The sequence below is a fragment of the Salvelinus sp. IW2-2015 genome, linkage group LG32 (genome assembly GCF_002910315.2).
Source record: "Salvelinus sp. IW2-2015 linkage group LG32, ASM291031v2, whole genome shotgun sequence".
NCBI classification, from domain to species: Eukaryota; Metazoa; Chordata; class Actinopteri; order Salmoniformes; family Salmonidae; genus Salvelinus; species Salvelinus sp. IW2-2015.
The window spans coordinates 32,867,932-32,895,555 of record NC_036871.1 but is presented as its reverse complement, the minus strand read 5'-3'; the positions used below and the strand labels follow the sequence as shown (position 1 = coordinate 32,895,555).

The following is a 27,624-nucleotide window of genomic DNA, read 5'->3' as shown; positions in this document are numbered from 1 at the left end:
TGCAAAATCGGCAGTGTATCAAATACTTGTTCTCCCCACTGTACATTAAAGCAACAAACAGTGTTTGCACACCTCACCAGCTCCAGACAACAGAAAACATGGAAAGGGGCAATACATAGCTAGGAATTATGTTCACGCGTCTGATTGTCCTTTAGCCATGTCTTTATGTTTTTTGTGAAGGTGCGATAGGTGGTGCAGTTATGTGTGTCTGACTGCAATATGTTCCAGACATGGGAAGCTCTCATAGAGAAAGCAGTTTGACTTAAGGTGCTTTTCCTTAAAGGTAAGGAACAGTCAAAATCATGTTTTTCGTGAAATGGGATGATATTTGAAGAAAACCAGATCAAAGTATGATGGCCAAAGTATGAAAATGTCTGTTGCTTCTACATTGATAAAGTTTKGTAATAAAGTTACTGGTCCCCTCCCCCATGTCAGACACCTTGATTCATTATTAAGAGGACAAGGTGACATCACCTTAACTTCCATTTGAATACACCAATGGTAACATGATATTCTCTTACCTAATTTAAATAAGTACCGCCTTGTAATCAACATCGGAGAAGGCATTTTTGAGGAGGGGCATGGTTTATATAGTTAGATGGCTATTCTACTGGTGAAAAAAAAAATACTGTCATTAGTGTCAGCAAATATAATTCAAAGTTTACCCTATTCATCTAAGGCAGTGGTTCCCAAACTTTTTATAGTCCCGTACCCCTTCAAACATTCAACCTCCAGCTGCGTACCCCCTCTAGCACCAGGGTCAGCGCACTCAAATATAGTTTTTTGCCATCATTGTAAGCCTGCCACACACACACTATACGATACTTTTATTAAACAAAAGAATGAGTGTGAGTTTTTGTCACAACCCGGCTCATGGGAAGTGGCAAAGAGCTCTTATAGGATCATTGCACAAATAATAATAATTAATAATTATTAATTTTGCTCTTTATTTAACCATCTTACATATAAACCCTTATTTGTTTATATGTACACAATCAAAAATTGTGAATAACTCACCACAGGTTAATGAGAAGGGTGTGCTTGAAAGGTTGCACATAACTCTGCAATGTTGGGTTGTATTGGAGAGAGTCTCAGTCTTAAATCATTTTCCACACACAGTCTGTGCCACTCTCACATAGGTACGTGGTTGCAAAGGGTATCAGTGTTTTAACAGCGCAATTTGCCAAGGCAGGATACTCTGAGCGCAGCCCAATCCAGAAATCTGGCAGTGGCTTCTGATTCAATTTAATTTTCACAGAACCACTTGTTGCAATTTCGATGAAGCTCTCTTGTTCAGATATCAGTAAGTGGACTGGAGGCAGGGCATYAAGGGATAACGAATCCAGTTGTTTGTGTCATCRGTTTCGGGAAAGTACCTGCGTAATTGTGCACCCAATCCACTCAGGTGCTTCGCTATATCACATTTGACATTGTCCGTAAACTTGAGTTCATTTGCAGACAAAAAATCATACAATGATAGAAATACCTGTGTCCTTGTTACTGGAGCCAGAGAAGAGCTCCAACCTCTTAATCATAACCTTCATTTTCTCCCCCCGCCACATTGAAATATAGTTGCGGAGAGTCCCTGTAATCCTAGATTCAGATCATTCAGGAGAGAAAAAACATCACCCAGATAGGCCAGTCGTGTGATAATCTCGTCATCATGCAAGTGTCAGACAAGTGAAATGATGGTCAGTAAAGAAAACTTTAAGCTCGTCTCTGAATTTAAAAAAAACGTGTCAATACTTTGCCCCTTGATAACCACGCACTTTGGTATGTTGTAAAAGCGTTACATGGTCGCTGCCCATATCATTGCATACTGCAGAAAATACACGAGAGTTCAGGGCCTTGCAAAGTTAACCATTTTCACTTCAATTTTTCACTGTAGTGCAAAATGTTTCAAGCTATTGGGTATTCCCTTGCAGCATGAGCCTCTCGCGTGGATGCTGCAGTGTACCCAAGTGGCGTCAGGAGCAACTGCTTGCACACGCGTTACCACCTCACTATGTCTCCCTGTCATGGCTTTTGCGCCATCAGTACAGATACCAACATGAGCAGCAGCTACGTTGGCTACATACGGACCATTAGGTGGAATTCGGTTAATGTGATTGATGTTTATTATTTGACTAGGCTACCTGTTTTTACATTGTGTTGTTATTTTGCTGAACACTATATGGTTTAATTTTATTTTGGCAGTGAAACGAGGCTACTCAGGCGAAAAAAAGCATCACCCAAATGTATAGCCCTGTTGGAAAATATTAATGGACTGTTTGAAAATGTGAAGAAACAAAAATTTTAAAATATGTATATTTTAAATGTGAATCACATTGTTATTTGACGTACCCCGGCGGCATTCGCGTACCCCAGTTTGGGAATACCTGATCTAGGGCAAAGATACTTATATGTGTCATCTGTGTCTTTGTTAGCAGTTACTGGCTAGCTAGTCTCTCAGCCAGCATGGAACAAAGGGGGGGAAGGGTCACTCAACTCTCAGTCAACACATCCGTCAGTGCTCTGTGAACCGCATCACAGTCACCTCTCATGGCAGAACTTGTGGATCTGCTGCCATGGGATTGGGTGGGCTAGAAGCAAGCCAATTTCGCTGTAGTAATGACACTATCGAATCTGTACTCGCTTTCTTCTGTAAGGCACTCGGAAACAACGGTACAGCGAAGCCTTATCATTGCAACAATTATTATCTGGGAGATATTTTCCTAATTGCACAGTGCTTCCAAAATAAAACTCTGGTCAGCAAAACATTTTGTTGCATATGCAACCTTTAGAGCCCTGGGAACATTCTAGGAATGATCAAATCAAAGTTTATTTGTCACGTGCGGTGAATACAACAGGTGTAGACCTTACAGTGAAATGCTTACTTACAGGCTCTAAACAATAGTGAAAAAAAGGTATTAGGTGAACAATAGGTAAGTAAAGAAATAAAAACAACAGTAAAAAGACAGTAACGAGGCTATAAAAGTAGCAGCTACATACACACACCGGTTAGTCAGGCTGATTGAGATAGTATGTACATGTAGATATGGTTAAAGTGACTATGCATATATGATGAACAGAGAGTAGCAGTAGCGTAAAAGAGGGTTGGTGGGTGGTGGGACACAATGCAGATAGCCTGGTTAGCCAATGTGCGGAGCACTGGTTGTTCGGGCCAATTGAGGTAGTATGTACAAGAATGTATAGTTAAAGTACTATGCATATATGATAAACAGAGAGTAGCAGCAGCGTAAAAGAGGGTTGGGGGGCACACAATGCAAATAGTCCGGGTAGCCATTTGATTACCTGTTCAGGAGTCTTATGGCTTGGGGTAAAAACTGTTGAGAAGCCTTTTTGTCCTAAACTTGGCACTCCGGTACCGCTTGCCATGTGTAGAGGAGAACAGTCTATGACTGTGGTGGCTGGGGTTTCACAATTAGGCCTTCCTCTGATACCGCCTGTATTTTTACATCTGAAGAAAGAACACTTGCCTAAACCAATATACTTAATTTTCAAGACATCACATTCGAGGCAATTTAAACACACGCCAACTCTGCATGCCATAACTCCCTTATTCTATTCTCCTCAAATTCTGGATTGCAGTAACCCACAATGGATTTAAAAGCTGCTGGAAGGCACTCTAGACGATCTGGACAATAACGATCTGAAGAGTTTTAAGTGGCACTAAAAAAATCTGACAGAGGCTGTGGATGGCTTTCCTAATATCTCAAACAACAAGCTGCCAGTGACCGCTGACAGTCAGGACACTGTGGATGTGATGGTCACAAGATATGAAAGCCCTGAAGAAGCCCGGAAAGTCGCAGTGATCGTTTTACGCAAAATGAAWAATAACAATCTTGCCAYGAAGTTGGAGGATAGTGCACCYCAGTTCACTYSWGGTAATARAAAATGCTGTCATTARATAACCTATACTCTAGGAAATGTATAAAAATGTCCCATGGAAGTAATTGGCATTATAGAAAGGTCAGGTAATAATTATTCAGTTGTTGTTGAGAGGGAGGACAGTCACACACAAAATAAGCAATTAAGCCTCTTGTAAGTAAATGCCAATGTGTCTAGTCATGAAACCAGCATTAAACATCTTACCAACTGGTGTAAAGGCTTAATGATCTACCTTGGGGTACTTTTCAAATTTGTATGCAGACTGAGGGACATATTGATGGCATGCCATCTGGTTATATGTGGCCCAATCTCCTACTGAAAATACTAGCCTCCGGGAGGCCACTCATTCCCCTTCTCAAGAAGCAGCCCATACACAAATCCAAAGGTGTACAGTGACYCACTTCCAAAAACAACATAAAACTGCAGAGATTATCCCACTGCTGCCACCAGTGTAGCTATCAAGAGGGAACAGCGTGGGCCTTGAACCAGTGACCCTGTAGTTATGAGATATGAGGCGCAATGCCGTCTGTCCCTCAAGTAGGAAAGCTCACCTGCTAACTCATTCGTCTGTTAAAGTGAGACTGGTTTTCTCTGTGTTTTTCAGCTGTTCCTGTCCAGGATCACGATGGCTCCATGTCAAGGCTGCCTCCCAAGAAGAAGACACCCGCAGAGTTGGAAAAGGTAGGTACCACAAAGTTTCTCCCGACAGTTTTTTCAGAGTACCAGGCCTCTGGAACAATAAATATTAGTATAAGACGGTGACATTTTTCTGACATCAAACACAGTAGTAAAAAGTATAGTAGCTCTGGAATTAGAATGACATTTGATAGTTTAATACAATGATGACTATATTAACACTAAACCAGGCTATGGCAGTTTCTGGGTTTATGATAACAGGAAGCCCCATTCAATCCAAGGGATGGAAAACAACTGAAAGATTAGAGATTTTCTGTGTAAAGCAAATGTGTTGGTATAAGGTAAAATATAAGGTATAAGGTAAAATAGGCTATATAAAATAAAACACGTGGTGTGACTAATAGCAGCCTTGAAGTGGTAGGAACCAAGACATAATGGTTACCATTTAATCATGCAGAACACGGTTTGAATGGAATTAGGTAATTGGACAATGAGCACACAATAAACCTTGGACATTTTTGGATCAGACGTGTGATGTCAATGTGAAATGAGTTTGTGTGTAACTGACAACCTACTATACTTTTTGCAGGAGGGTTTTTATAGCATGGCCAGCGAGTCCAGAGGTGTCTGTGTGATCATCAACAATGTGGACTTTGGGAATAAAAAGAGAAAGGGATCAGACATTGATGCTGGTAGATATTCTATTTGTCAGCAGCTGAACATTCGGCTTGCTCTTTTGCTGTTTCAGTAGTTTAGTTTGTTGAAATATAATGAGGAAAAAGAGAAGTGAGGAGCAGCAGAAGGACGATATGTGAAGTGTCTGAGTGTTGATTATTTTCTTTTCCTACAGAGGCGCTAGCAAAAGTGTTCAGCTGGCTGAAGTTCAGGGTGGTGATGTGCAAGGACAAGACTGCAGTGGAGATTCCCATTGTGCTGAAGGTCTTCTCTGAGCTGAAGCAGTTATCTGACCTGCAACAGTGCGGTGTGAAGGAGTGGGTCAGCGGTCAGTTCACTGATCTAAAGGATCTTCCTAAGCATGGCGATGCCTTCGTCTGCTGCATTCTGAGTCACGGAGAAAAGGAGGGCGTCTGTGGCACAGATGGAACAGTCGTCCCCACCATTGATATCCTCTCACCTTTCAACGGCACAAACTGTAGCATCCTTGTTGAAAAGCCCAAACTGTTCTTCATCCAAGCCTGTCGAGGGAAAGACGTGCAGGGGGGTGTGCCGGTGAACAAGAAGCCTGAAGTTGAAGAGACGGACAGGGAACTGGACACAGACGACGGCCAAGTCCAAGACTACACACTTCCACTATACTCCGACTACCTGGTTTTCATGGCCAACGTAGAGCAGTATGTCTCTATCAGGAACGTGTACACGGGGTCCTGGTTCATCCAGTCTCTGTGTGGCCAGCTGGAAAAAGGCTGCACCGGGTAACATCAGCTTGAAATTCACTTCAGATCTTATTCATATCGTCTCTATGGAATGGTTGTGTTGACTTATTTTATGTTATGTGTCTCCTGTTCTCTACAGCGGGAAAGACATCCATGCGATCATCACCCTGGTCAATGCTGAAGTGAGCAAGATGGACTGCAAACTTCCTGTTAAGGATAAAGATGGGAAACGTATCGGCTGTGAGAATGTTAAGCAATCACCAGATTCCAGAAACACCCTGACCAAGACACTCATCTTTCCTGCTGAGATCACTTATACTTCATAATGAACTTTTGATTTGTTAATGAAACCCTTCATCTGTCAACCATCCATTTGCTAATTCTACTGTCAGATGAAGGTTGTGATATGACAGGGTGCTTCCACACAGGCTGTGAATAGGCCTAATCATATGACGCCAGCTACATTCCAGTGGTGACATTTTAATTTTATCACTTTTAAAATGATGAGACAGGAACCACCATTACTGTTGGTGTCTTTATTTACCAGTTTGCTATATTTACATGTATGTGATATTTGATYTTATTTAGTTTCATTTAAGGTATATAAGGCAGCTGGGACAATGTGCCATGTTATGTTATTGATGCTGAATATCACCAGGGATATACCAAAAGTGCAGTGACATTGCTGCAGCTTAATCAACACAACTAGGCTATATTTACTTTAACCAAAATAGCAATGTATTTGAAATGTGAAGATAGAACACTGAATCATCATGTTATGTAATTAAGTGGAGTTTCATAGCAAGAATAACATTTTATTGGTATCTCAACCCATAGTTTCAAGCTTACTTTATTACATGTTTTAARGTTATCCCYTCTACATACAACAGAATGTTTTACCATAACGTTTTCTTACCTGCCTTTGTTGTCACATTGAAATATTTTATACATTTATAAATAAATGTTTATCTTTTGCCAACAGTTGGATTGCAGAAGTGTTTTATATCATATTCCTCTGAATTATTCAGCAATCCTGTTTAACTTGAAAAACGTGTAATAGAAAATATACACACATATTTTACTGACCTCCTGTGTTTAGAATATATATTTATGTAGACAAAGTTTTTTTTTTAAATGTATTTTTCGTGATTAATGGATAGGACACAGTCTACAGAGAGAGGAATAAAAAATACTCCATATAGGATTTGCTTTGAACATAATTTGACTAATATCTTCTGTGGGCTCGCGGGGCGGTTACTGCGATTTCTAAAATACTTTCCGGGTCTTTGCWGAAATGTAGTGTTGYCAYATYRCAGTARACGRGGGYTGGCAATGGAAGGTTTGCGCGTAAACTGACTTTAATTTACACACTCAGAATAAGGTATATATTGTCCATTAATAACATGGCATGGAATAATGCGTCGACGATTGGTCAAGAACGGCCTATTAAACGTGACTCCATTGAATGCGCACATGTGTATCCTATAGGTGTTACACAAGACACAAACGAAAGTGAAATTAAACGACAAGCAGGGTGACACGATYTATAGCAGGCTAGGCTATCTATTCAAGAGGCATCAATTGAGTTGAGAGCGAGTTTTACTCCAAGGTAGGAAAGGTTGTCGTGGTCTAGTACTAAAAATAGTAGAGTAGGCTAAACTGAGTAGACTAAAAGAGGGAAAAAACGTTATTTTGTTGTGATATCGCCGGCAATTATGACTATAGTGGAGTTTGACTTTCATTCATCGAAAATAAGAAACAATACAAGTATTCCAGAAAAACAAACCCTTTAATTACTGTTGAATTACAGTAATTAAATAGCCTCTAATGTGATGTCTTAAAATGAAGGATATTAGTTTAGGCACGCGTTCATTTTTCAGATGTAAAAACTACAGGCATGGAGTGCATATGGCACAGCCATGGTGGTTAATTTCTAGACTGTTACACTAGAATCTGTTTTTAGAATAGTACACTAGAATGTTACTGTTACACTTTTCACTAGAATGTTACACTATTAACTTATAGAATGTTAAGTAAGAGATAATCAACGAGCGTTCTATGGAAGAGAATGAATGACGTGGAAGGTGTGTTCCACTGTTAAGGGATGCGTCAATCGAATCTGGTATCAGGATAAAATGTGATTCAGAGTCACCGAATATACTTTAAGTATTTTTATTTAACACAAGCGATAAATGGTAAATGCAATTTTCGTACATACGGGTTCACTGTATCACCACGCAGGGTAAAGCAGAGAACTAACTTGAATTTAACAGAGTTCTTTTTTATACTAGGACAGAGATAGTTCCAACTTCAGTTGGCCTGTCAGAGTAGAGGCTGAGCGTGGTCTAGACTCACTAGCCTATCGGTGGCGCCCAGGCTGGTCCCAGCCCCACAGCGCTCCAGATGTCCGGCGCTGTTGCTGTGTAGATTACGCGCCCACACCCTAGAAACTGAGGTCAGACAGTTCTGCAACATTGTTGAGCTATTTGCACCTGCATATGTAACAGTATAACTTTACGTCTGTCCCCTCGCCCCGACACGGGCGCGAACCAGGGACCCTCTGCACACATCAACGGTCGCCCACGAAGCGTCGTTACCCATCGCTCCACAAAAGCCGCGGGGCAACAAGGGGCAACAAGGGGCAACACTACTTCTAGGATTCAGAGCTAGTGACGTAACTGATTGAAACGCTACTAGCGCGTACCCGCTAACTAGCTAGCCATTTCACATCCGTTACACATAGAAAACATACTGTTCCCGCTCAAGGTTAACCACAGCTTCTCAGCACACTATCTGGGGCAAAATGTTACTTCCAGCACACACACCCCCATTATAGGCCAAGCATATTTTCAATCCTCACAATCACCCTTTTTCACGCAACATCCGCACAAAACTAACACAGTCACACAGGTGAAGGTTGCCCACAACACAGTGATCATTACATTTTTCCACTTCCCAAACACACTATCAAACCAATTTGTTAGAGTATTATCTACCCCAGAGTTCTCTGCCAATTCGTGAGCTCATGTGGTTAAACCAGCCAGAGCCTTGGTCACTGATCCGTCTGGAGCTGTGTTATTTAAAAAATAAACATACAGCAATGAATCCCAATCATTCTACATACCCCGCCCTTTTCTGACAATTTACATATATAGAGTCAGTCTATTTTACCAGGCCATGATGGAGGTGTCGGATAATTGGTCAGAGAACCCCTTTACTGCATCTCCAGTCTTATTCACCAATCTCTGGTGCTTATAATAGATGTCATTAATCCAATCAACATTGTTATTTATTGTCAACCACCAATATAATGTAGTGGTTAAGTCTTCACCTATTTGATCCATAGCTTTGTATTAATCTGTAACTTTGGATGCCAATAACATCCATCTAGACAAGGCTACTCCCATCCTGGTCCAAACTCCTCCTGTGCCTACTTTAGCCTCCTATAACTGGCCTCTGATGACTAACTCGAACTGGTTTGAGTAATAGCCCCTGGTCGCAATTTCCTGACCACCCTCTTTGGTAGTTTCTGTCGTATGCGTCCTTTGCTGGTATGAGCCCACCCTACATCAGTTATAGGTGTTGTGAGGTTAAGAATTGTCTCCTGTACTTCCAAACCCAAGTCAGTCACATTAACGATTACCTTTCAGCCATTCAAATCATCTAAGTTCTCGGTGCCATTCTTGTATCTTTAACACTGGCACTCATCAGAAGTTAAAGTGAACTGAGGTGGGTTGGCCAAGTACTTCAATCTGGCCATCCCAATCCCTGTACAGTTATTTGCTTTCCTAGGGAATTGTTTAATGTTGACCTTAAATCCTACATCTTGATCCTCTTTGACTCCTTATTTTGTTAGTCACTCATCAGTGAATTATATAGTATATCTTTTACTTCTTATCAATGACAATGGTGTCATATAATTAGTATCTCCAGGTGGTTGATTTGGATCTATCAGAAAGGTTTCAGAGACTAGGATGCAGCTCAGAGCCCCTACTCTTCCCAAAAACCGCCAACCCTCTCCTGCCCTTAGTTGGTCTGCTAGGTACCATCCCATACTCACACCTSTAGCAGCACACATAGTATGGAACTGTCGGGGTAGGAAATCTTCGTTTAAGGAGGTAATCCCTGGACCTTATTGGTTCTCGGTTCTTCTCCTAACTCTATGTGTGATCAGCAGTGCTTATATGGGTACATACCTTCTTGCAGTAGGTAACGTGGACCCAAGTGACTCTCTCAGCTATTCTAATGGCAAAGGCGGTGGTTTAACATAACCTGGTATGGGTCTTCCCAACGGGCTGTTTCCCGTCTATTCTCCTCAGGGACTGGATCCCCCCTAGTCTCCTGGTTGGATTGAGTGAATCACCTTCTCCTGTCATTCACCTGTTGGACACAAAATCTTGGACATACGGGTTTGGTTAACAAACATTTTCTCATGTGTTCTATCTGATTAGCTAGAATGTCCTCCATTATTATCCTAGTAAACCAACTCTAGGGATAATATCTTGACCTAATATTTCAGTTACCATACTCGTGTCCGCCAAGTAAGTTGGGAACGCTATATATATATATCATTTTTTTATTTTTATTATTATTAACTAATAGGCCACAAAGTGCCCTAATCCATCCCCCTTTTGATACATGGCTCCGCCCTTGTATCAATACTGGCGCAAATCTAACAATTCTCTGTCAAGTGTCTTTAAGAGTCATCTGTGCTGCCCCTTAGTTCCTGAAACCAACTAAGTTTTCATTCCCTCTTTGTCTCCCCTCAGTAACCGTGAACCAGTCTGTGTCACTCCTATCTCTCTGCTCCCAACCTTCAAGGTCTCAGCATTGTGGAGAGGGCCCCTCTGTCTGCCCTTTCCCCTATCTGTCTGCAGCCTGTGTATGGTGTTGTCTTTTGGATGGGATGTTAAACGGGTGTCATGACTCTCTGTGGTCACTAAAGATCCCATGGCACTTATCGTAAGAGTAGGGGCGTTAACCCCGGTGTCCAGGCTAAATTCCCAATCTGGCCACCTACTGTAATCATCCCCAATTTACAATTGGCTCATTCATCCCTCCTCCTCTCCCCTGTAACTATTCCCCAGGTTGTTGCTATGAATGAGAATGTGTTCAGTCGACTTACCGGGTTAAATAAATAAAATGAAATTAGACTAACATTTAGTTTTCAACAGCGGAGATTTTGTATAAACATTGTTTCAATATTCAAATTCGATCTCCAGCTGTCCCACAGTAATGAACATGTCGGGAGTCGGAATGAACCGACAGCCAGGCAGCTTTTCTCAGCCAGTCGAAAATCATGAATCAGCATCATTTATCTGGATATATACAAAGAACTATCAATAGAAAACAGGTAAAATGAAACGAAGTGCAGCTAGTTTGCTGTCTTTCCAGCTTCAGTTTGAAGTGATTGTGTTAGTTGTGTTGTTGGCTAGCTCCTCTGAACAACAGTGTTCTGCCGAGAGAGCACATTTTCTATGCAAGGCAAAATRGTGCATCATTAGCTCATTGTTGTGGATGTATCCAAATAAATGTCACTAGAAAACAGCTAAAACAAATACAATTGCAGCTACTTTGTAGTTACTCTGACGTGACTAAGTTAGCAGTAGTTGGCTAGCTATCAACCAAGGGTTAAGAACGTTGCCAGCCAGTATGACAATGGAACATTTAGAATGAACGACTGGGTCACATTCATTGATACAGAACAAAAAGACTGAACGACTGGGTCGCATCTCTGGCAACCGAACCGATAGAACGAACGACCAGCCGGCTTGGCTAGCATCCCTAGATCTGTATCAGGACTATATCTTGTGGAAGGATGAAATAGTATGAATAAATTAATCAAAATAACGTTTTTAATGAAAATATGTCAATCATTATTTGAGTATGTTGGTAACCCGTTGTAAGAAAAGTGATAATGCCCTGGAAGCCGGTGTTTGGAGGATACATTGGCACGGTTTGCCAGCCCTCGACATCTTCTCGTGCTTAACAACACCTGTGCCAATATATCCTCCAAACAGAGAGGATTGCACACTCTAGAATGCCCTTCAAGCCAATCAGAAACAAGTATTCAACAATGCCATGGTATAATTAAGCATTAAGGCCGGAGGGGGTGTGGTACATGGCCAATATACCACGGCTAAGGGCTGATCTTAAACACGATGCAACGCGGAGTGCCTGGATACAGCCTTTAGCCAAGGGTATATTAGCCATAGACTGAAATGTAGGAGCACCAGAAATTAGATTTTAAAAATGTATTGAGATACAGCCTATATTGGGCCTATAAGAATTCTAGCTACCTCTGGATATTTGTTTATTATACAAGCGAATTCCATTTGTGGAATATTAGGTTCTATATTGTGTAAAAGCAATATATTCCTATTGAGATGCATTACATTGAACATGGTATACTGTCTCTTTAAAGACGTCAGGGTTTTGATGATGACATGCAAGAGATATGTCATTAATTTATTGCTTTGATCATGCATCTCCTGAAGAAGCTATGCCTTTTGCTTTCTTAAGAAGATACAAATGGAAGATAAACATGTTGGGTAATATGGGTCAGATCTTTTGTCTTGATTTACTTTACTTTAATGAGTTTATTTGGTAACACTTAATTTTAAGGGGTCCTTATTACAGTGTAACTACATGTATAATTACAACTGTAACAAGTATTATAGTTAACTGTAACCACTTATTACAGTATAACTATAACTACATGTATAATTACACACTGTAACAAGTATTATAGTTAACTGCTAACCACTTATTACAGTATAACTATAACTACATGTATAATTACACTGTAACAAGTATTATAGTTAACTGTAACCACTTATTACAGTGTAATTGCAACATGTTACTGGTAGTAATTTGATACGAATGGGCAGGTTTCCGCTAAKTTCACCAACTTAGTGTTTCGCTTCTTCTCAGCTGCATACAGTCACAAAGGTTGTGATCAACTGTCTGAGAGATTATAGCCTATGCTCAATGGCACTGTTCAAACGATATCTCCACTCAGTGTTGTTGCTATTACATGCCCCTAAAATAAAGTGTACCATCTGGGTTAACTTGGTTGAGCTGGTAAAAACAGACCAGTAGATCAACCTCACTGACTGGAATCTAATATTGGTGGCATATGTGGTAAAATACAGTATTTCAAAGTATAGTGCATGTAATGTTTGGCTAAGAACAATGTCATTACTAGTTGTTACACAGGATTTAGCTCATTAAAATGAAGTGTATCTTGAGGAGCACTTACTTGTAATTAATGTTTACCTATACAGTACATTACRCTTCCTGACAAATTGGCCCTCATTTGAAAGGTTCTGGAAGTTTCACTTAAGTTCTGTACCTTATTGTAAAATTAAATTGTCAGTGTTAACAAAAATAGTGACTAAAATATTCGTCAAGCACCTATTTTTCAGTGGCAATTGACAAGACTATAACTGACTAAATGGACCCAGAAAAAACTATAACTAAACGATCCATAATACCGGTGGTATGTTTTTTCCCCTTCTATCGTGCATTGGCAGGCTGCATTTTACATTCAGAAAGTATAGAAAAACTTGGCTACTTACGGACCCCTTCCGTTAACCATTTGTTTAGGATACAACTTGTTCAGTCATGTTACCTCATTAGCCAGCTATAGCTAACAACCTGGGACACGTTCAGCAGGACGCAATGTTTTGGAACGTTCAGATATAAATATGCTATGTAGAACAGACATGCCTCTCTGACATGTTAAATAAGGAATAACGTCGGCTCTATTCATGGAATTTCTATCTGCAACATTATAAAACGTTTTGCAACTGAACGTGGCCCTGGTAACATTACCAGTAGCCTGTATGCAAATATTTGGTGACACAAAAAGAAAGGAAAAGGGAGAGGAAACAATTTATTGATTAAATTCCTCTTGCCACTATATCTGACTGGGTAAATAACTTTAGATTGAGTTAATGTGGACCCAGTGACTCAGACTTGAGAGCTTGGACTCAGACTTGAGCACTGGGACTCTGACTTCAGCCATAGGGACTTATGACTCGTGACTGGACGATTGGTAACTTGGACTTCGAGCACAGGGAACTTTTACATTTAAAAACATTTTTACTAGGAAAGTCAGTTAAGAACAAATTCTTATTTACAATGACGGCCTACCGGTGAACAGTGGGTTAACTGCCTTGTTCAGGGGCAGAACGACAGATTTTGACCTTGTCAGCTCGGGGATTCGATCCAGCAACCATTCGGTTACTGGCTCTATCTACTAGGCTACCTGCCGCCCCAAACTTGGGACTCGATTTGGACTCGAGGTTTAGTCACTCGACAATGTCAGTGGGCAAAACAGTCTTTAGCTCCCTGTCAAAGTCATTAGCCCCCGTTCTACTTTTGGACATAAATGTGGTTGTGGCGTCTGGAACGTTGATAACAATGGAAATGATGTGACTGGGTGATGGAGGTGCAACCCATACTACTTTGATGAACCATCTGGTGATTACATGGAAGTCAGTGATTTATGTTACTAAAGGTTAATGAGGCAATACAAATGTGATGTGGCTAAAATGATATGGCATTTAGTTGACTAAAATGGACAACTGTTTAGATAATTTTGACAACAACTAGTCAAAATCATTATTTAAATGACAAAAATGTGACTTAATATATTTTAGTCCAAATTACTAAGACTAGACTAAATCTAAAAAAAGAGTGCCAAAATAAACACACACACACACACACACCAGTGTTAAACTTCTTACAGTGCAGAGATCCAGTCGTCCTCTGGGCAGTTTATCACTCAGCAGAAACTTCATCTTAGTGACATTCTCCTGAGTTACATCTACCGAGACCTTATACAACATCCTCCTAAGAGAACGAGAGAGAGAGAGAGATGTAATGCAATCAGTGAATTACAAAATATTCTAGAAATATCAGTTGTTCACTGTTGCTGTTCTATGTGGCCTATTGCTGTGACAATACACAAACACACACACACACACACACACACACTCACACCCCCACAGAGCTCTGTGCTCACCTGTACTGTGAAAGGGCAGGGCTTGCGTCAGCCTGGGTGTGGGCCGTTCACTCCGGCTACAGGAGGTGGAGCAGGTCCATTCGACCAATGACACTGAGAAGCTAGGACAGGAAGTAGTGGTCATCCAGCAGGCCTTTCTCTTGCAGCCTCAGGAACAGGCCACAGCCATCCTTCACCTGGAGCCAGACCACGAGGATTAGATAGGGACTGGGTTCCAATTCTCTACCCTTCTTCATGAAGTGTGCACTTACACTGATATAAAAGAATGGACTGATATGAAACATGATAGAAACTCCCAACTCCCTATAGCCCAAGCTTACACCCCTTTCCATTCGGCTCATCTGAAAGGATTGGTCATCAATATGGTGTTAACTTACTCCACCCCTAACCTGTCTGAGGGCCAGGTGGAGTTATTACCACATTACTAATACCAAACCTAGCATCCAATGTTTTCAGACGTACATTAATGTGTAGGGAGGCGTTAGGGTTGGACCTTATTAATCTCTGTATGTGGTCCCTGTCCCTCACCGTCTCCAGGCGTTTTTCTATAGGGAGGCGTTAGGGTTGGACCTTATTAAACTCTGCATGTGGTCCCTGTCCCTCACCATCTCCAGGTGTTTTCAATTGAGCAAGTCTCTGCACAGGAAGCACAGGGCAGACATCAGAAGACTCCAGCTCCTCATCAATACGGGACAGCAGGCACAGGTCCATCACACACACACAAAGTCCCTCGACCAAACCGCACTGCAACTACCACCTGCACAGAGCTATGAAAGAGAGAAGAGGGTTCGGGAAAATGTGGGCCTTTTCTAAACGCATTTCATGCAATTCTACATCATTTTAGATGACTGAAGACTTCTGAAGAATTGTTTTAAATACCTCACAAATGATCAAAATGACAATCTACTTTGACACTGACAAACTGAGAATCTGAGATCAATAAAAATGACTTTGTCTTGAATCCATCAATAGTCTAAGCCAAGGTGTGTGGAGACACATATTGTAGGCTGCAATGAGAAGGAAATTAGAATCCTAAAAAAGCTTTCCAGTTTCACTGACTGACCCAATGATGCACAGCTCACTCAGATGTCTGATGCCCTTGTGTCAAAAGCCTCTCTTTTGTTTTACTTTAGAAAACCATGCAGTTTGCTCAATAGGCCTATTTGGAAGTTGATAACATATTTAGTAGCCTACAAGCCTACAGATTAGTATTCTCTTTTCAGCAGGAGCCATTTACTTTCCAAACTGTGTTTTTCCGCAATTCTATTTGAAAAATTGCAAAAGGCCCGTTTTGGCTGCATGCTGTTCACTGGCAGATTTGCCAAACTTTCCCGACTGTAGGCATGTCTTGTGATTGGGCAACACACAATTTTTTTAATAAGCTATTGAACCTCTGTGGCTAAATTATAGTCCTACTCCTGGTGTAGTATTCTGAATTAATTCATTTCTTTCTGAACAGACAGCAGTAATTCTATAACTTTGGCAAATGTATATACAGTTGAAGTCCGAAGTTTACATACCTCTTAGCCAAAAACATTTAAACTCAGTTTTTCACAATTCCTGACATTTAATCCTAGGAGAAATTCCCAGTCTTAGGTCAGTTAGGATCAGCACTTTATTTTAAGAATGTGACATGTCAGAATAGTAGAGAGAATGATTTATTTCAGCTTTTATTTCTTTCATCACATTCCCAGTGGGTCAGAAGTTTACATACACTCAATTAGTATTTGGTAACATTGCCTTTAAATTGTTTAACTTGTGTCAAACGTTTCAGGCAGCCTTCCACAAGCTTCCCACAATAAGTTGGGTAAAACAGAACAGGGCTCCGGGCAGCCGAGCGGAAATGGAGGAAAACTCGCCTTCCCTTTCGGGACCTGGCATCCTTTCACTCCCTCCTCTCTACTTTCTCCTCTTCTGTCTCCTGCTGCTAAGCCACTTCTACCACTCTAAATTCCAAGCATCTGCCTCTAACCCTAGGAAGCTCTTTGCCACCTTCTCCTCCCTCCTGAATCCTCCTCCCCCTCCTCCCCCCTCCTCCCTCTCTGCGGATGACTTCGTCAACCATTTTGAAAAGAAGGTCGACGACATCGATCCTCGTTTGCTAAGTCAAACGACACCGCTGGTTCTGCTCACACTGCCCTACCCTGTGCTTTGACCTCTTTCTCCCCTCTCTCTCCAGATGAAATCTCGCGTCTTGTGACGGCCGGCGCCCAACACCCTGCCCGCTTGACCCTATCCCTCCTCTCTTCCCAGACCATTTCCGGAGACCTTTCCCTTACCTCACCTCGCTCATCAACTCATCCTTGACCGCTGGCTACGTCCCTTCCGTCTTCAAGAGAGCGAGAGTTGCACCCCTTCTGAAAAAACCTACACTCGATCCCTCCGATGTCAACAACTACAGACCAGTATCCCTTCTTTTTTTTCTCTCCAAAACTCTTGAACGTGCCGTCCTTGCCAGCTCTCCTGCTACTCTCCCTCAGAATGACCTTCTTGATCCAAATCAGTCAGGTTTCAAGACTAGTCATTCAACTGAGACTGCTCTTCTCTGTGTCACGAGGCGCTCCGCACTGCTAAAGCTAACTCTCTCTCCTCTGCTCTCATCCTTCTAGACCTATCGGCTGCCTTTGATACTGTGAACCATCAGATCCTCCTCTCACCCTCTCCGAGCTGGGCATCTCGGCGCGCCCACGCTTGGATTGCGTCCTACCTGACAGGTCGCTCCTACCAGGTGGGCGTGGCGAGAATCTGTCTCCGCACCACGTGCTCTCACCACTGGTGTCCCCAGGGCTCTGTTCTAGGCCCTCTCCTATTCTCGCTATACACCAAGTCACTTGGCTCTGTCATATCCTCACATGCCTCTTCCTATCATTGCTATGCAGACGACACACAATTAATCTTCTCTTTTCCCCTCTGATAACCAGGTGGCGAATCGCATCTCTGCATGTCTGCAGACATATCAGTGTGGATGACGGATCACCACCTCAAGCTGAACCTCGGCAAGACGGAGCTGCTCTTCCTCCCGGGAAGGACTGCCCGTTCCATGATCTCGCCATCACGGTTGACACACTCCATTGTGTCCTCCTCCCAGAGCGCTAAGAACCTTGGCGTGATCCTGGACAACACCCTGTCGTTCTCAACTCACATCAAGGCGGTGACCCGTTCCTGTAGGTTCATGCTCTACAAACATTCGCAGAGTACGACCCTGCCTCACACAGGAAGCGGCGCAGGTCCTAATCCAGGCACTTGTCATCTCCCGTCTGGATTATTGCAACTCGCTGTTGCTGGGCTCCCTGCCGTGTGCCATTAAACCCCTACAACTCATCCAGAACGCCGCAGCCCGTCTGGTGTTCACCTTCCAAGTTCTCTCACGTCACCCCGCTCCTCCGCTCTCCACTGGCTTCCAGTTGAAGCTCGCATCCGCTACAAGACCATGGTGCTTGCCTACGGAGCTGTGAGGGGAACGCACCTCCGTACCTTCAGGCTCTGATCAGCCCTACACCCAAACAAGGGCACTGCGTTCATCCACCTCTGGCCTGCTCGCCTCCCTACCTCTGAGGAAGTACAGTTCCCGCTCAGCCCAGTCAAAACTGTTCGCTGCTCTGGCACCCCAATGGTGGAACAAAACTCCCTCACGACGCCAGGTCAGCGGAGTCAATCACCACCTTCCGGAAACACCTGAAACCCACCTCTTTAAGGAATACCTAGGATAAAGTAATCCTCCTAACCCCACCCCTCCCCCTTAAAAGAGTTAGATGCACTATTGTAAAGTGGTTGTTCCACTGGATTTCATAAGGTGAATGCACCAATTTGTAAGTCGCTCTGGATAAGAGCGTCTGCTAAATGACTAAATGTAAATGTAAATGTAAATTTTGTCCCATTCCTCCTGACAGAGCTGGTGTAACTGAGTCAGGTGTGTTTGGCCTCCTTGCTCGCACAATAATTTTCAGTTTCTGCCCACACATTTTCTTATAGGATTGAGGTCAAGGCTTTGTGATGGCCACTCCAATACCTTGACTTTGTTGTTCTTAAGCCATTTTGCCACAACTTTGGAAGTATGCTTGGGGTCATTGTCCATTTGGAAGACCAATTTTAACATTTTCACCACCCAGCTTTAACTTCCTGACTGATATCTTGAGATGTTGCTTCAATATATCCACATAATTTTTGTTCCTTATGATGCCATCTTTTTGTGAAGTGCACCAGTCCCTCCTGCAGCAAAGCACCCCCACAACATGATGCTACCACCCCCGTGCTTCACGGTTGGGATGGTGTTCTTTGGCTTGCAAGCATCCCCCTTTTTCCTCCAAAGGTAACGATGGTCATTAAGGCCAAACAGTTCTATTTTTATTTCATCAGACCAGAGGACATTTCTCCAAAAAGTACAATATTTGTCCCCATGTGCAGTTGCAAACCATAGTCTGGCTATTTTATGGCAGTGGCTTCTTCCTTGCTGAGTGGCCTTTCAGGTTATGTCGATATAGGACTCATTTTACTGTGGATAGAGATACTTTTGAACCTGTTTCCTCCAGTATCCTCACAAGGTCCTTTGCTGTTTTTCTGGGATTGATTTGCACTTTTCGCACCAAAGTACGTTAATCTCTAGGAGACAGAAAGGGTCTCCTTCCTGAGCGGTATGACAGCTGCGTGGTCCCATGGTGTTTACACTTGTGTACTATTGTTTGTACAGATGAACGTGGTACCTTCAGGCATTTGGAAATTGCTCCCAAGGATGAACCAGACTTATGGAGGTCTACAAATTTCTTTCTGAGGTCTTGGCTGATTTCTTTTCATTTTCCCATGATGTCAAGCAAAGAGGCACTGAGTTTGAAGGTTGGCCTTGAAATACATCCACAGGTACACCTCCACTTGACTCAAATTATGTCAATTAGCCTTTCAGACGCTTCTAAAGCCATGACATAATTTCTGGAATTTTCCAAGCTGTTTAAAGGCACAGTCAACTTAGTGTATGTAAACTTCTGACCCACTGGAATTGTGATACTGTGAATTATAAGTGAAATAATCTGTCTGTAAACAATTGTTGGAAGAATGACTTGTGTCATGCACAAAGTAGATGTCCTAACCGACTTGCCAAAACTATAGTTTGGTTAACAAGAAATTTGTGGAGTGGTTGAAAAACGAATTTTAATGACACCAACCTAAGTGCATGTAAACTTCCAACTTCAACTGTACATTTATCAGGGGTGCTGCGGCACCTCCAGCTCCCTTCCTGCGACTATGATTCTATAAGGAAACAAATGATGAAGTGCAACGCTGGATAGATGACAGTTGCAGGCTCATGTCTATCAGAGCAGAGAGAGAGAACGAGATCATAGAAAGTGAATGTCATTCTAGTTCTGTGAGAGATACAGGCACACTTCTCTCTCTCACCACAGCAATGGCCATGCATTGGTCTATAGGCGCTACAATGTTGCGCAAGCCATAAACACGGGCCGGCCCAACTCTAATCAATTCTTAATGTAGAATATCAGGCATGTTTTCCCATTAACTTTTTAGGGGGCTGGAGAATTACAGAGGAGGCAACTTGAATTAACTCTGATTGCAATGTAAAGAATTCTAATAAAAGCAAACTGTGAGAGAAAAAAGGTCATGCCAAGAAAAGGTACCGGATCCTGGCAAATGGGTTCTGGAACGAAACAGTCCAAAACTGAGAGGTGCCAGATCCTGTTCCGGCAGGGTCAGTCTCAAATTAAGCACTGGCTATAAGACTATGACAAGTAGGTACCCTCTTCTGCATGACAGGACGATAAACCTGCACAGTCCACAGATTTTATATKTTTTTTTACTTTTCTTTTCGTTAGTAAATGCAGATATCTAGTTTAGCCTACTCAAACACCCAGCTCAAACATAGAGGGATGCTATGCTACCTAGCTAGCTATGGCTATCCAACACTGGAACTCTTCCAAGTCAAGGTAAGCTTCTGGTTTTATTAATTTATTGTCACCTGGGCCCGCCGGTGTGACTGCTAAACTTCTTACTAACTTTACACTGTACTGCATGATTGTAGCGGATTTACTAATGCGTTAGTTGTAGTAGCTATGTTGACTTGAAGTTAGCTAATATGGTGACAACAATGTAGGCTGTATGTAGCGGTTAGCGGTTACGATATGAAGGTTTGGGTTGGAAAGGTATTTTCTTCTTGTCAGACAGCTGATGTGTTGTGCACTAAAGTCCACAAGCGAAGGGAAAAGGGTAGAGGAGGAGAGCGAGTAAATGCAAGAAGGAATTATCCAACAATCAAAAGGATCATGATGTTTATATGTGGTTGTTATGAAAGTGAACTGTGTTTGTGTGGGATCAGGGGTGTATTCAGTTCGCCGATTCTGTTGAAAAACTTTTCTTAAACGGAAGCAAACGGAACAAAATGGGGATAAACATACCTGAATTTGTCCAACAGAAACTTGTTTGCAACTGTTGGACAGATTACACCCTAGATAAGCTAGATGCAGGCAAGATTGTGCAAGGCGGTATTGAATGTGTCAATGTCTGTCACCTTGATTACTTAAATTTCTTTCGAACTAGGTTGTAAACTTTCATTCATAGGCTAGGTTGTAGCAACTTCATGATGGGTACAGGGAACATTTGAGTTTGACTGTTGTCATGAGAAGTGACATAAAATAACATTTTTAAAAGAGCGGACAAAACTCACCTTGGGTCGATTTCTACTAATGTACAAACCACCACGTACGTTAGTCAGTAGACGAGACACTGACAGAACATACCTAATAAGAAAACAGCTGCGTCAATTCACACAACCGTCGCAATATACCGTATGTAGGCTATATATTTTTTMGGGGGCGAAATATCGCTGCCACCGCACTCCTTGGACGGGCTGTCCTGTTTTCTTTCGGTTTGAAGATTGGAGTATCAGTATGTCATTATAATGCGCGCTCATTAGTTCTACAGTAACATGACGCATTGAAAAAAATGTACACTCAAATTGTCAAGTCATCTCTCTTCCGGGTACAAAGAATATAGGGCCTTTTTTATGTTAAATTTAATTAACGCAACGCACATTTTGCTTAAATAAAACATTACGCTTTATTGAAATTTAAAATGACAACACACACACACACTGAAGCTGAAAATGAGCTCCTAGAATTCCTTATGTCCCTATAATCTACAAGTGCTCCCTTTCCTCATCTTATTTACTTCATAACCACTGCTCTGCCTTATTGCAAAAAACACTAATAAATAGTTCAGTTGTCCCTCGAGTTGAAAGACGGAGGGCCTCCCAGCGGTCTAAGGCTTTGAAGCTGTGCACAATCGCGTCACCATCGCGCTTTAGTGACTCCTGTGGCGGGTTGTGCGCATGTACGTTGACACAGTCGCCAGGTGTACGTGGTTTCCTCCGACACATTGGTGTGGCTGGCTTCCAGGTTAAGCGGGCATTGTGTCATGAAGCAGTACGGCTTTGCGGGGTTGTGTTTCGGAGGACACATGGCTCTAGACCTTCGCCTCTCCCGAGTCTGTACGGGAGTTGCAGGGATGGGACAAGACTGTAACTACCAATTGGGGAGAAAAAGGGCTAAAAAGAAAGAGAAAAAAAAGATGAAAGACAGAACCTATTAAAGAGAACTGGGCTAAATCTCAAAAGAGGCTTCTTCTCTTCATTCCCTTTCCTCCATCTGAACTGTGCATCCTCAGGGTGAGGAGGTGTTGAAGGTGCTCCCCGGGGGTTGGAGGGAGGCGAATGGGGAGAAGTACTCGCGGGCAAACACAAATACGTCGCTCGGTTTCCGTAGTAACAAAAACTGCAGGAAGTCGGCCATCATAGTGCGGAGCTCCGGGTGCTGCCGCAGGTACGAGGCATGCTCCGCCTTCAACTCCTCCTGTAACACACACACGTCAGGTCATGTTGGAAACTTAGGGGTCAGTGGTTTAAGAGTAAGGGGCTTGGGCAGTGTTTCCCTAGCTCAGTCCTGGGGACCCCAAGGGGTGCATATTTTGGTTTTTGCCCTAGCACTACACAGCTGATTCAAATAATCAAAGCCTGATGCTGAGTTGATTATTTGAATCAGCTGTGTAGTGTTACGGGAAAGAAACTAAATGTGCACCCCTTGGGGTCCCCAGGACCGAGTTTGGGAAACGCTGGGCTAGGGTGAGAGTAGGAGTGAGGGATAGGGGGTAGGAAAATACTAATATGTCACCTTTCTGTCCAGGAACATGGAGTGCATCTGCATGTCCTCCTCCCAGACCAGAGACCTCTTCTCAAACACAGGCTTATCATCCCTCACCTCTGAGACACAACACAGATACACAAACACATGTAAAATAGGGCTGTCCACAAGCGGCTCATAGCCTGTGACAAAAATGAGGGGACACGAACAACAGGTATAGGCCAATTTAAAGTGTTCTTTATTATAAACAAACTATACTTAAACTAGAAAAAAAGGAATGAGGTGTGGAAGTATCATGATGTAAGGTGTATGTAAAGTGCATGGATGCGTGAATATGTGTGTGTGAACATGACTGAGTGAAAACTATGCAAAACTACAAAGGAACAAACAAATCATGAGCATACCTGGAGGAGCAGAGAGAGAGAGAGAGAAGTGATTAGTGACAGCTTTATACCCTGAGCCCAGGTGGCTCCAATCACTAACGACCCTCCTCTGCCTGCAGGAGGAACCGCCCCCTGCAACTGCAGAGGAGGAGCGCGTGGACCAAGGGGAACAATGATTTCTTGCACAAAAGATTTGACAAAATGCAATTATTAGAAGTCATGTCTCTGAATGTCTGTTAATGTCTCATTGCCTTGTCACATATAAATGATGTCCTGAATTATTATTATTTTTTTTTTTTTAATCGCCTGGTGTTCTATTATTTAATTTTTTCATTGTATTCACAGGAATGTCCCTGTATTGATGTGTACTGTTGTTATTATTGTTGCAATAAAAGATTGTTGCAATTTAAATATAATTATATTTAAATAGGGGAACACTCCTAATACTGTGTTTGTATGTGTGCATATGTGTGTTTTGGTGTTCATGTACCTGTGTGTGTTTGGAGCGGGAGTAGCAAGAGCCTCATGGTCACAGGAGAGCCCACCTGCACTCGGCTAGCCAGATGCCTAAACAGGTGCAGGATATGACATCACACAGGTAGAAAGTGATGAGAGAGGCGGTCAGAGACGGAAGAGGAAGCGACACAACCCACTCCCTCCTTTTTTGTGTTTCAATGGAAGTCAATGAACTAAGTAGACCAGACCCAGCTGCTATCACATTGGAGTCTATGGGAGAGCCACTCCCCTAAGTAGACAGGAACTGACAATTTTTTTCAATAGTAAACAGTCTGAGTGAACTATTTTCATTTATCCACCATCTTTGGGGTGGTGCCCTGTATGTCCTGTGTCTCTTTGGTCTGGTGGAAGTGATGTCATCTTACCCGTCAGGCAGGAAGTAGCAGTGCCACATGGCTGGGATGTCCTCCACCGAGTTGACCGTCCTCTCCATCCCAAACACCTCCACCACCTCCTCTCCCACCGTCTGCTGCCTGCACCCCAGCTCCCTCTGACCACAAATAGACCACTCATTAACCAAAAACTGTGGCCAATACAAGGTCAAATCAAACAAAAATGAGAACACAAATAAAAAGTTATAGTACTGTAAACAAACTCATGCACACTTTCCACAAATAAGACACTCATTGCTACTGTATAAGTAGGCTCACACACACACATGCACGGACACACTCACGTATGTGGAGGTGGATATGTGTGTGTCCTGGTCGAAGGAGAGGAATGTCATGTTTTCCGGGACGTTCTTCCTCAGAGCGAATACCCTCAGCAGCAGCAGGTTAGAGCCCTCGGACACTAACCCCTTCACAGAGGACAGAGGGTACGACAAGGTCTGCCTCCTTATCTCCTACACACACACACCCACCCACACACACAACAGGTTAGAAATCTCAGATAGAAATCCTTCTCAAAGAGCACAATGGAAAACACACACTCTGCCCTCCTACCTTACACATACATTCACCTCCTTCCCCTTTTCTCTCTCACCTCTCCCACAGTGGTGGTTTTGTTCACCACCAGCTGTCCATCATGCTGGACCATGTGACACCTCCTGTCCAATCGGTGGTCTTGAAGCTGAGAGCAGAGAATTAGCCTATGTGGAGTCGCCAGAAAACGCTAACGTCTGGTTTTCAGGGATACTGTGTTTTCAACCTGACTTCTGTTTTCCATGAAAAACTGAAGTGTGAACTCTGCTCAGGCGTATTCCTACACCTGCCACGTTAGGTTAGCAGAGAATTGGTGGGAATGTTATATTGCAGAGTTTTATGTTTTAGTCTTATAAGGTTTTGTAAATGGTCTAGATGGGTCTAGCCTGTGTAGACCAGTTTCAGGCAGTTTTACCTTGACATACTCGTGGTGGTTTTGCTCCAGGGTCTCCAGGTTCAAAGAAAGGTAGGCTGATTGGAAATAGAGACAGAAATAGTAATCGCAGACTGAGAAAGACCAACACTCACACTCTCCCCACCTCACACTTTCTCCTCCCCCTCTGTGTCCTGCCTCCCTTTCCCTATCTCCTCCCTCCTCTCTTCCTCCCCCCTGTCGTACCAGTGATGGCTGTACCACAGGGAGTGTTGTCAATAGATCCATGGCTGTGTGCGTGCAGCAGCAGGCAAGGCTGCTCCCTGCAAATGGTCCTCTCCACAGTCACCTTAAACTCTCCCAGCTCTCTGCCCCCCTCGGACACTGTCACCAGAGAGTCTTCAAACAGACAACGCTGCATCTCCGCAGCCCCTACACACACACACACAATGAAAACAAGCTACAGCTATAGCAGGGCTACGATGAAAGAGGAACTTGAGAGTGCAGGTGCCAACACTCAGCTAACGTTAGCTCTACTTAACTCACTTATGCTGGACAGAAAGGCGATGGCCTCGCTAGAGGCTTTTAACTCCTCGGCTTCCTCCGTTGTAGCAGTCTCCTCCATATCAGACTTTCAGTTTGGAGCTTCAGATACACGAAAAAATGAATATGGGCAGTTTGCCAAAGCAGCTTACTACAACAACATCAACCAACACCACCACAGACTAGAGTTGGCAAACTAATGCTGAGCTTGCTGGCTGAAGTTCATGTGATTGCAAATCATTCTATAAAGAAAATGTTGATAGAATCATTCAGTGAGCTCGCACCTTATTTAGCTAGAAGTCTGGCAGAAGGTTAGACCGATCTTTTTTCGCTGTTGCTGTCTGTCTGTCTCAAGAGCATAAAAAACCCTCACAATATGGGTTGTCATGGCAACAAAAATATCTTGTAAACGCGCAAAAAAAATATGTGGTGGTTCTTGCGTAGGGATGACCAGGGATGTTCTCTTGACAAGTGCGTGAATTGGAAAATGTTCCTGTCCTGTTAAGCATTCAACATGTTAATAGTACTTTTTGGTGTCAGGGTAAATGTATGGAGTAAAAAGTTCATTATTTTCTTTAGGAATGTAGTGGAGTAAAATTTGTCAAAAATATTAATATTAAAGTTAAGTACAGCTACCCAAAAAAACAACTTAAATAGGACTAAAGTATTTTTAATGACTCCACAATACTGGTTTTGATGAATAAACAAGTTGTGGGTGTGTCGAACGTGCTCCATGGCTAAATATTTGGTTGCTTCAAGTTGTGTAATTACGGTATTTTATGTATTGCCTTGGAATCAACTATTAGTCCGTTATAGTTTGTTAAACAGCTTACAGAAACAAAATAACAAAATGTAGACCTATCCCATCTTTGTTAAATATGTTAACTTGAACTTGTTTGCAGTCCACATTGTTCTAGGTAATTGCATGGCTTCAATGTGGAAATGTTGAAGTTAACTGACTTGCCTAGTTAAATAAAATAAAAATATATATACATAGCGTTCGCACTGATATAACGTTAGTGGCTAGGCCTACTGTAAATTGCATTATGCCTGATCATGGACATGCCAAATGTTGTCAATAAGCAATATTACATTCATTATTGATAAAGCCTAAAAAAAGAGCGAATAATTCTAATCAAATTCTAAACAAAACGTGCCACTGACGTTCTCACCATAAAACCAGGACAATTAATCATTCTAATAAGTTCGTTTTTTTTTTAAATACGAAAAACAAGCAATCTGTTCGTTTTTTTCAACAACAGTTGAAAAAACAACATATAAAATGTAATGATATCATAAAATCGCCAGCAAAAAAAGACTATGCATTGCTGTTGAACCAGCCTTCGTTATAGTAGACCTAAGGTCAGGGTAGCCTACGGAATGAGGCGACACATATTTTAAAAAACAAGTCTTCACTCCCAGAGGACCTGTGGCCCTGGTCTGAGACCCTGGTCGTGCTGTCGTTCCGACTGCAGCTGCAGCTGGCGTTCTACCTTGTCCCTGAACCCTGCTTGTCAAGTTCACCCAGGTAGTCACTGTGCTAGGCATCTGTAAGGCACTTTGTCACTGTTGATCAGGGCTGTGCTGACTCATGTGAGACAATAGTCATGCATTTGTAACAAGAACAGTGAGTGTTGTGTTGGGGCTGTATATCCTTATTTTGCAAATGTGAACGTTTAGCTGATCTGCAGTGGACTACATTTGTATTCGCTAGGATGACTAAGATCCATCATTATTAATGACTACCACCTAATGACTACCACCCACACCCAATCTACCACCACTTTTCTAATGAA

At 42.5% G+C, this 27,624-nt stretch overlaps 2 protein-coding genes and 2 long non-coding RNA genes across 8 annotated transcripts in view; 2 read left to right on the top strand and 2 right to left on the bottom strand.

Moving 5' to 3' along the window:
* The window catches only part of LOC111956905 (caspase-8), a 19,467-nt gene extending 12,565 nt beyond the window's left edge, over positions 1-6,902 (top strand). The window contains exons 2-6 of the mRNA XM_023977607.2: positions 3,592-3,887; positions 4,496-4,572; positions 5,117-5,219; positions 5,378-5,960; positions 6,061-6,902. Coding sequence (XP_023833375.2) covers positions 3,767-3,887; positions 4,496-4,572; positions 5,117-5,219; positions 5,378-5,960; positions 6,061-6,247 — 1,071 coding nt within the window. The 5' untranslated portion in view covers positions 3,592-3,766 and the 3' untranslated portion in view covers positions 6,248-6,902. The remainder of the gene's footprint in view (positions 1-3,591; positions 3,888-4,495; positions 4,573-5,116; positions 5,220-5,377; positions 5,961-6,060) is intronic.
* A 1,175-nt stretch (positions 6,903-8,077) lies between these two features.
* Positions 8,078-21,907, bottom strand: LOC139023426 (uncharacterized). 5 transcript variants are annotated; one of them, XR_011474558.1, is made up of 5 exons: positions 21,620-21,907; positions 15,481-15,719; positions 14,953-15,128; positions 12,656-14,780; positions 8,078-12,583 (listed from the first exon to the last, which is right to left on the bottom strand). It is a non-coding gene; the product is annotated as an uncharacterized lncRNA (long non-coding RNA). The 5 variants fall into 5 exon arrangements; XR_011474561.1 differs by having other exon boundaries at positions 8,078-14,780; positions 15,446-15,719; XR_011474557.1 differs by having other exon boundaries at positions 8,078-14,780.
* LOC139023425 (uncharacterized) lies at positions 20,598-23,220 on the top strand. The gene is made up of 2 exons (XR_011474556.1): positions 20,598-20,882; positions 23,133-23,220. It is a non-coding gene; the product is annotated as an uncharacterized lncRNA (long non-coding RNA).
* Positions 21,993-26,188, bottom strand: catip (ciliogenesis associated TTC17 interacting protein). The gene is made up of 10 exons (XM_023977746.2): positions 26,113-26,188; positions 25,832-25,930; positions 25,532-25,717; positions 25,328-25,383; positions 24,974-25,060; positions 24,666-24,833; positions 24,355-24,479; positions 23,964-24,040; positions 23,121-23,209; positions 21,993-22,802 (listed from the first exon to the last, which is right to left on the bottom strand). The coding sequence occupies exons 2-10, from the start codon at positions 25,908-25,910 to the stop codon at positions 22,614-22,616; spliced, it is 1,056 nt and encodes a 351-aa protein (XP_023833514.1). The 5' UTR covers positions 25,911-25,930; positions 26,113-26,188; the 3' UTR covers positions 21,993-22,613.
* Between the last annotated feature and the right edge of the window lie 1,436 nt (positions 26,189-27,624).

What these genes read in the sequence shown, in the direction of transcription:
- catip (XM_023977746.2), bottom strand. Translation starts at nt 25,910, where the DNA reads ATGGAGGAGACTGCTACAACGGAGGAAGCCGAGGAGTTAAAAGCCTCT. An exon ending in CGCCTTTCTGTCCAGCATAA is followed by an intron (nt 25,718 to 25,831) that starts GTGAGTTAAGTA and finishes GTGTGTGTGTAG; the next exon opens with GGGCTGCGGAGATGCAGCGT. An exon ending in CCCGCTCCAAACACACACAG is followed by an intron (nt 23,210 to 23,963) that starts GTACATGAACAC and finishes GTTGTGTCTCAG; the next exon opens with AGGTGAGGGATGATAAGCCT.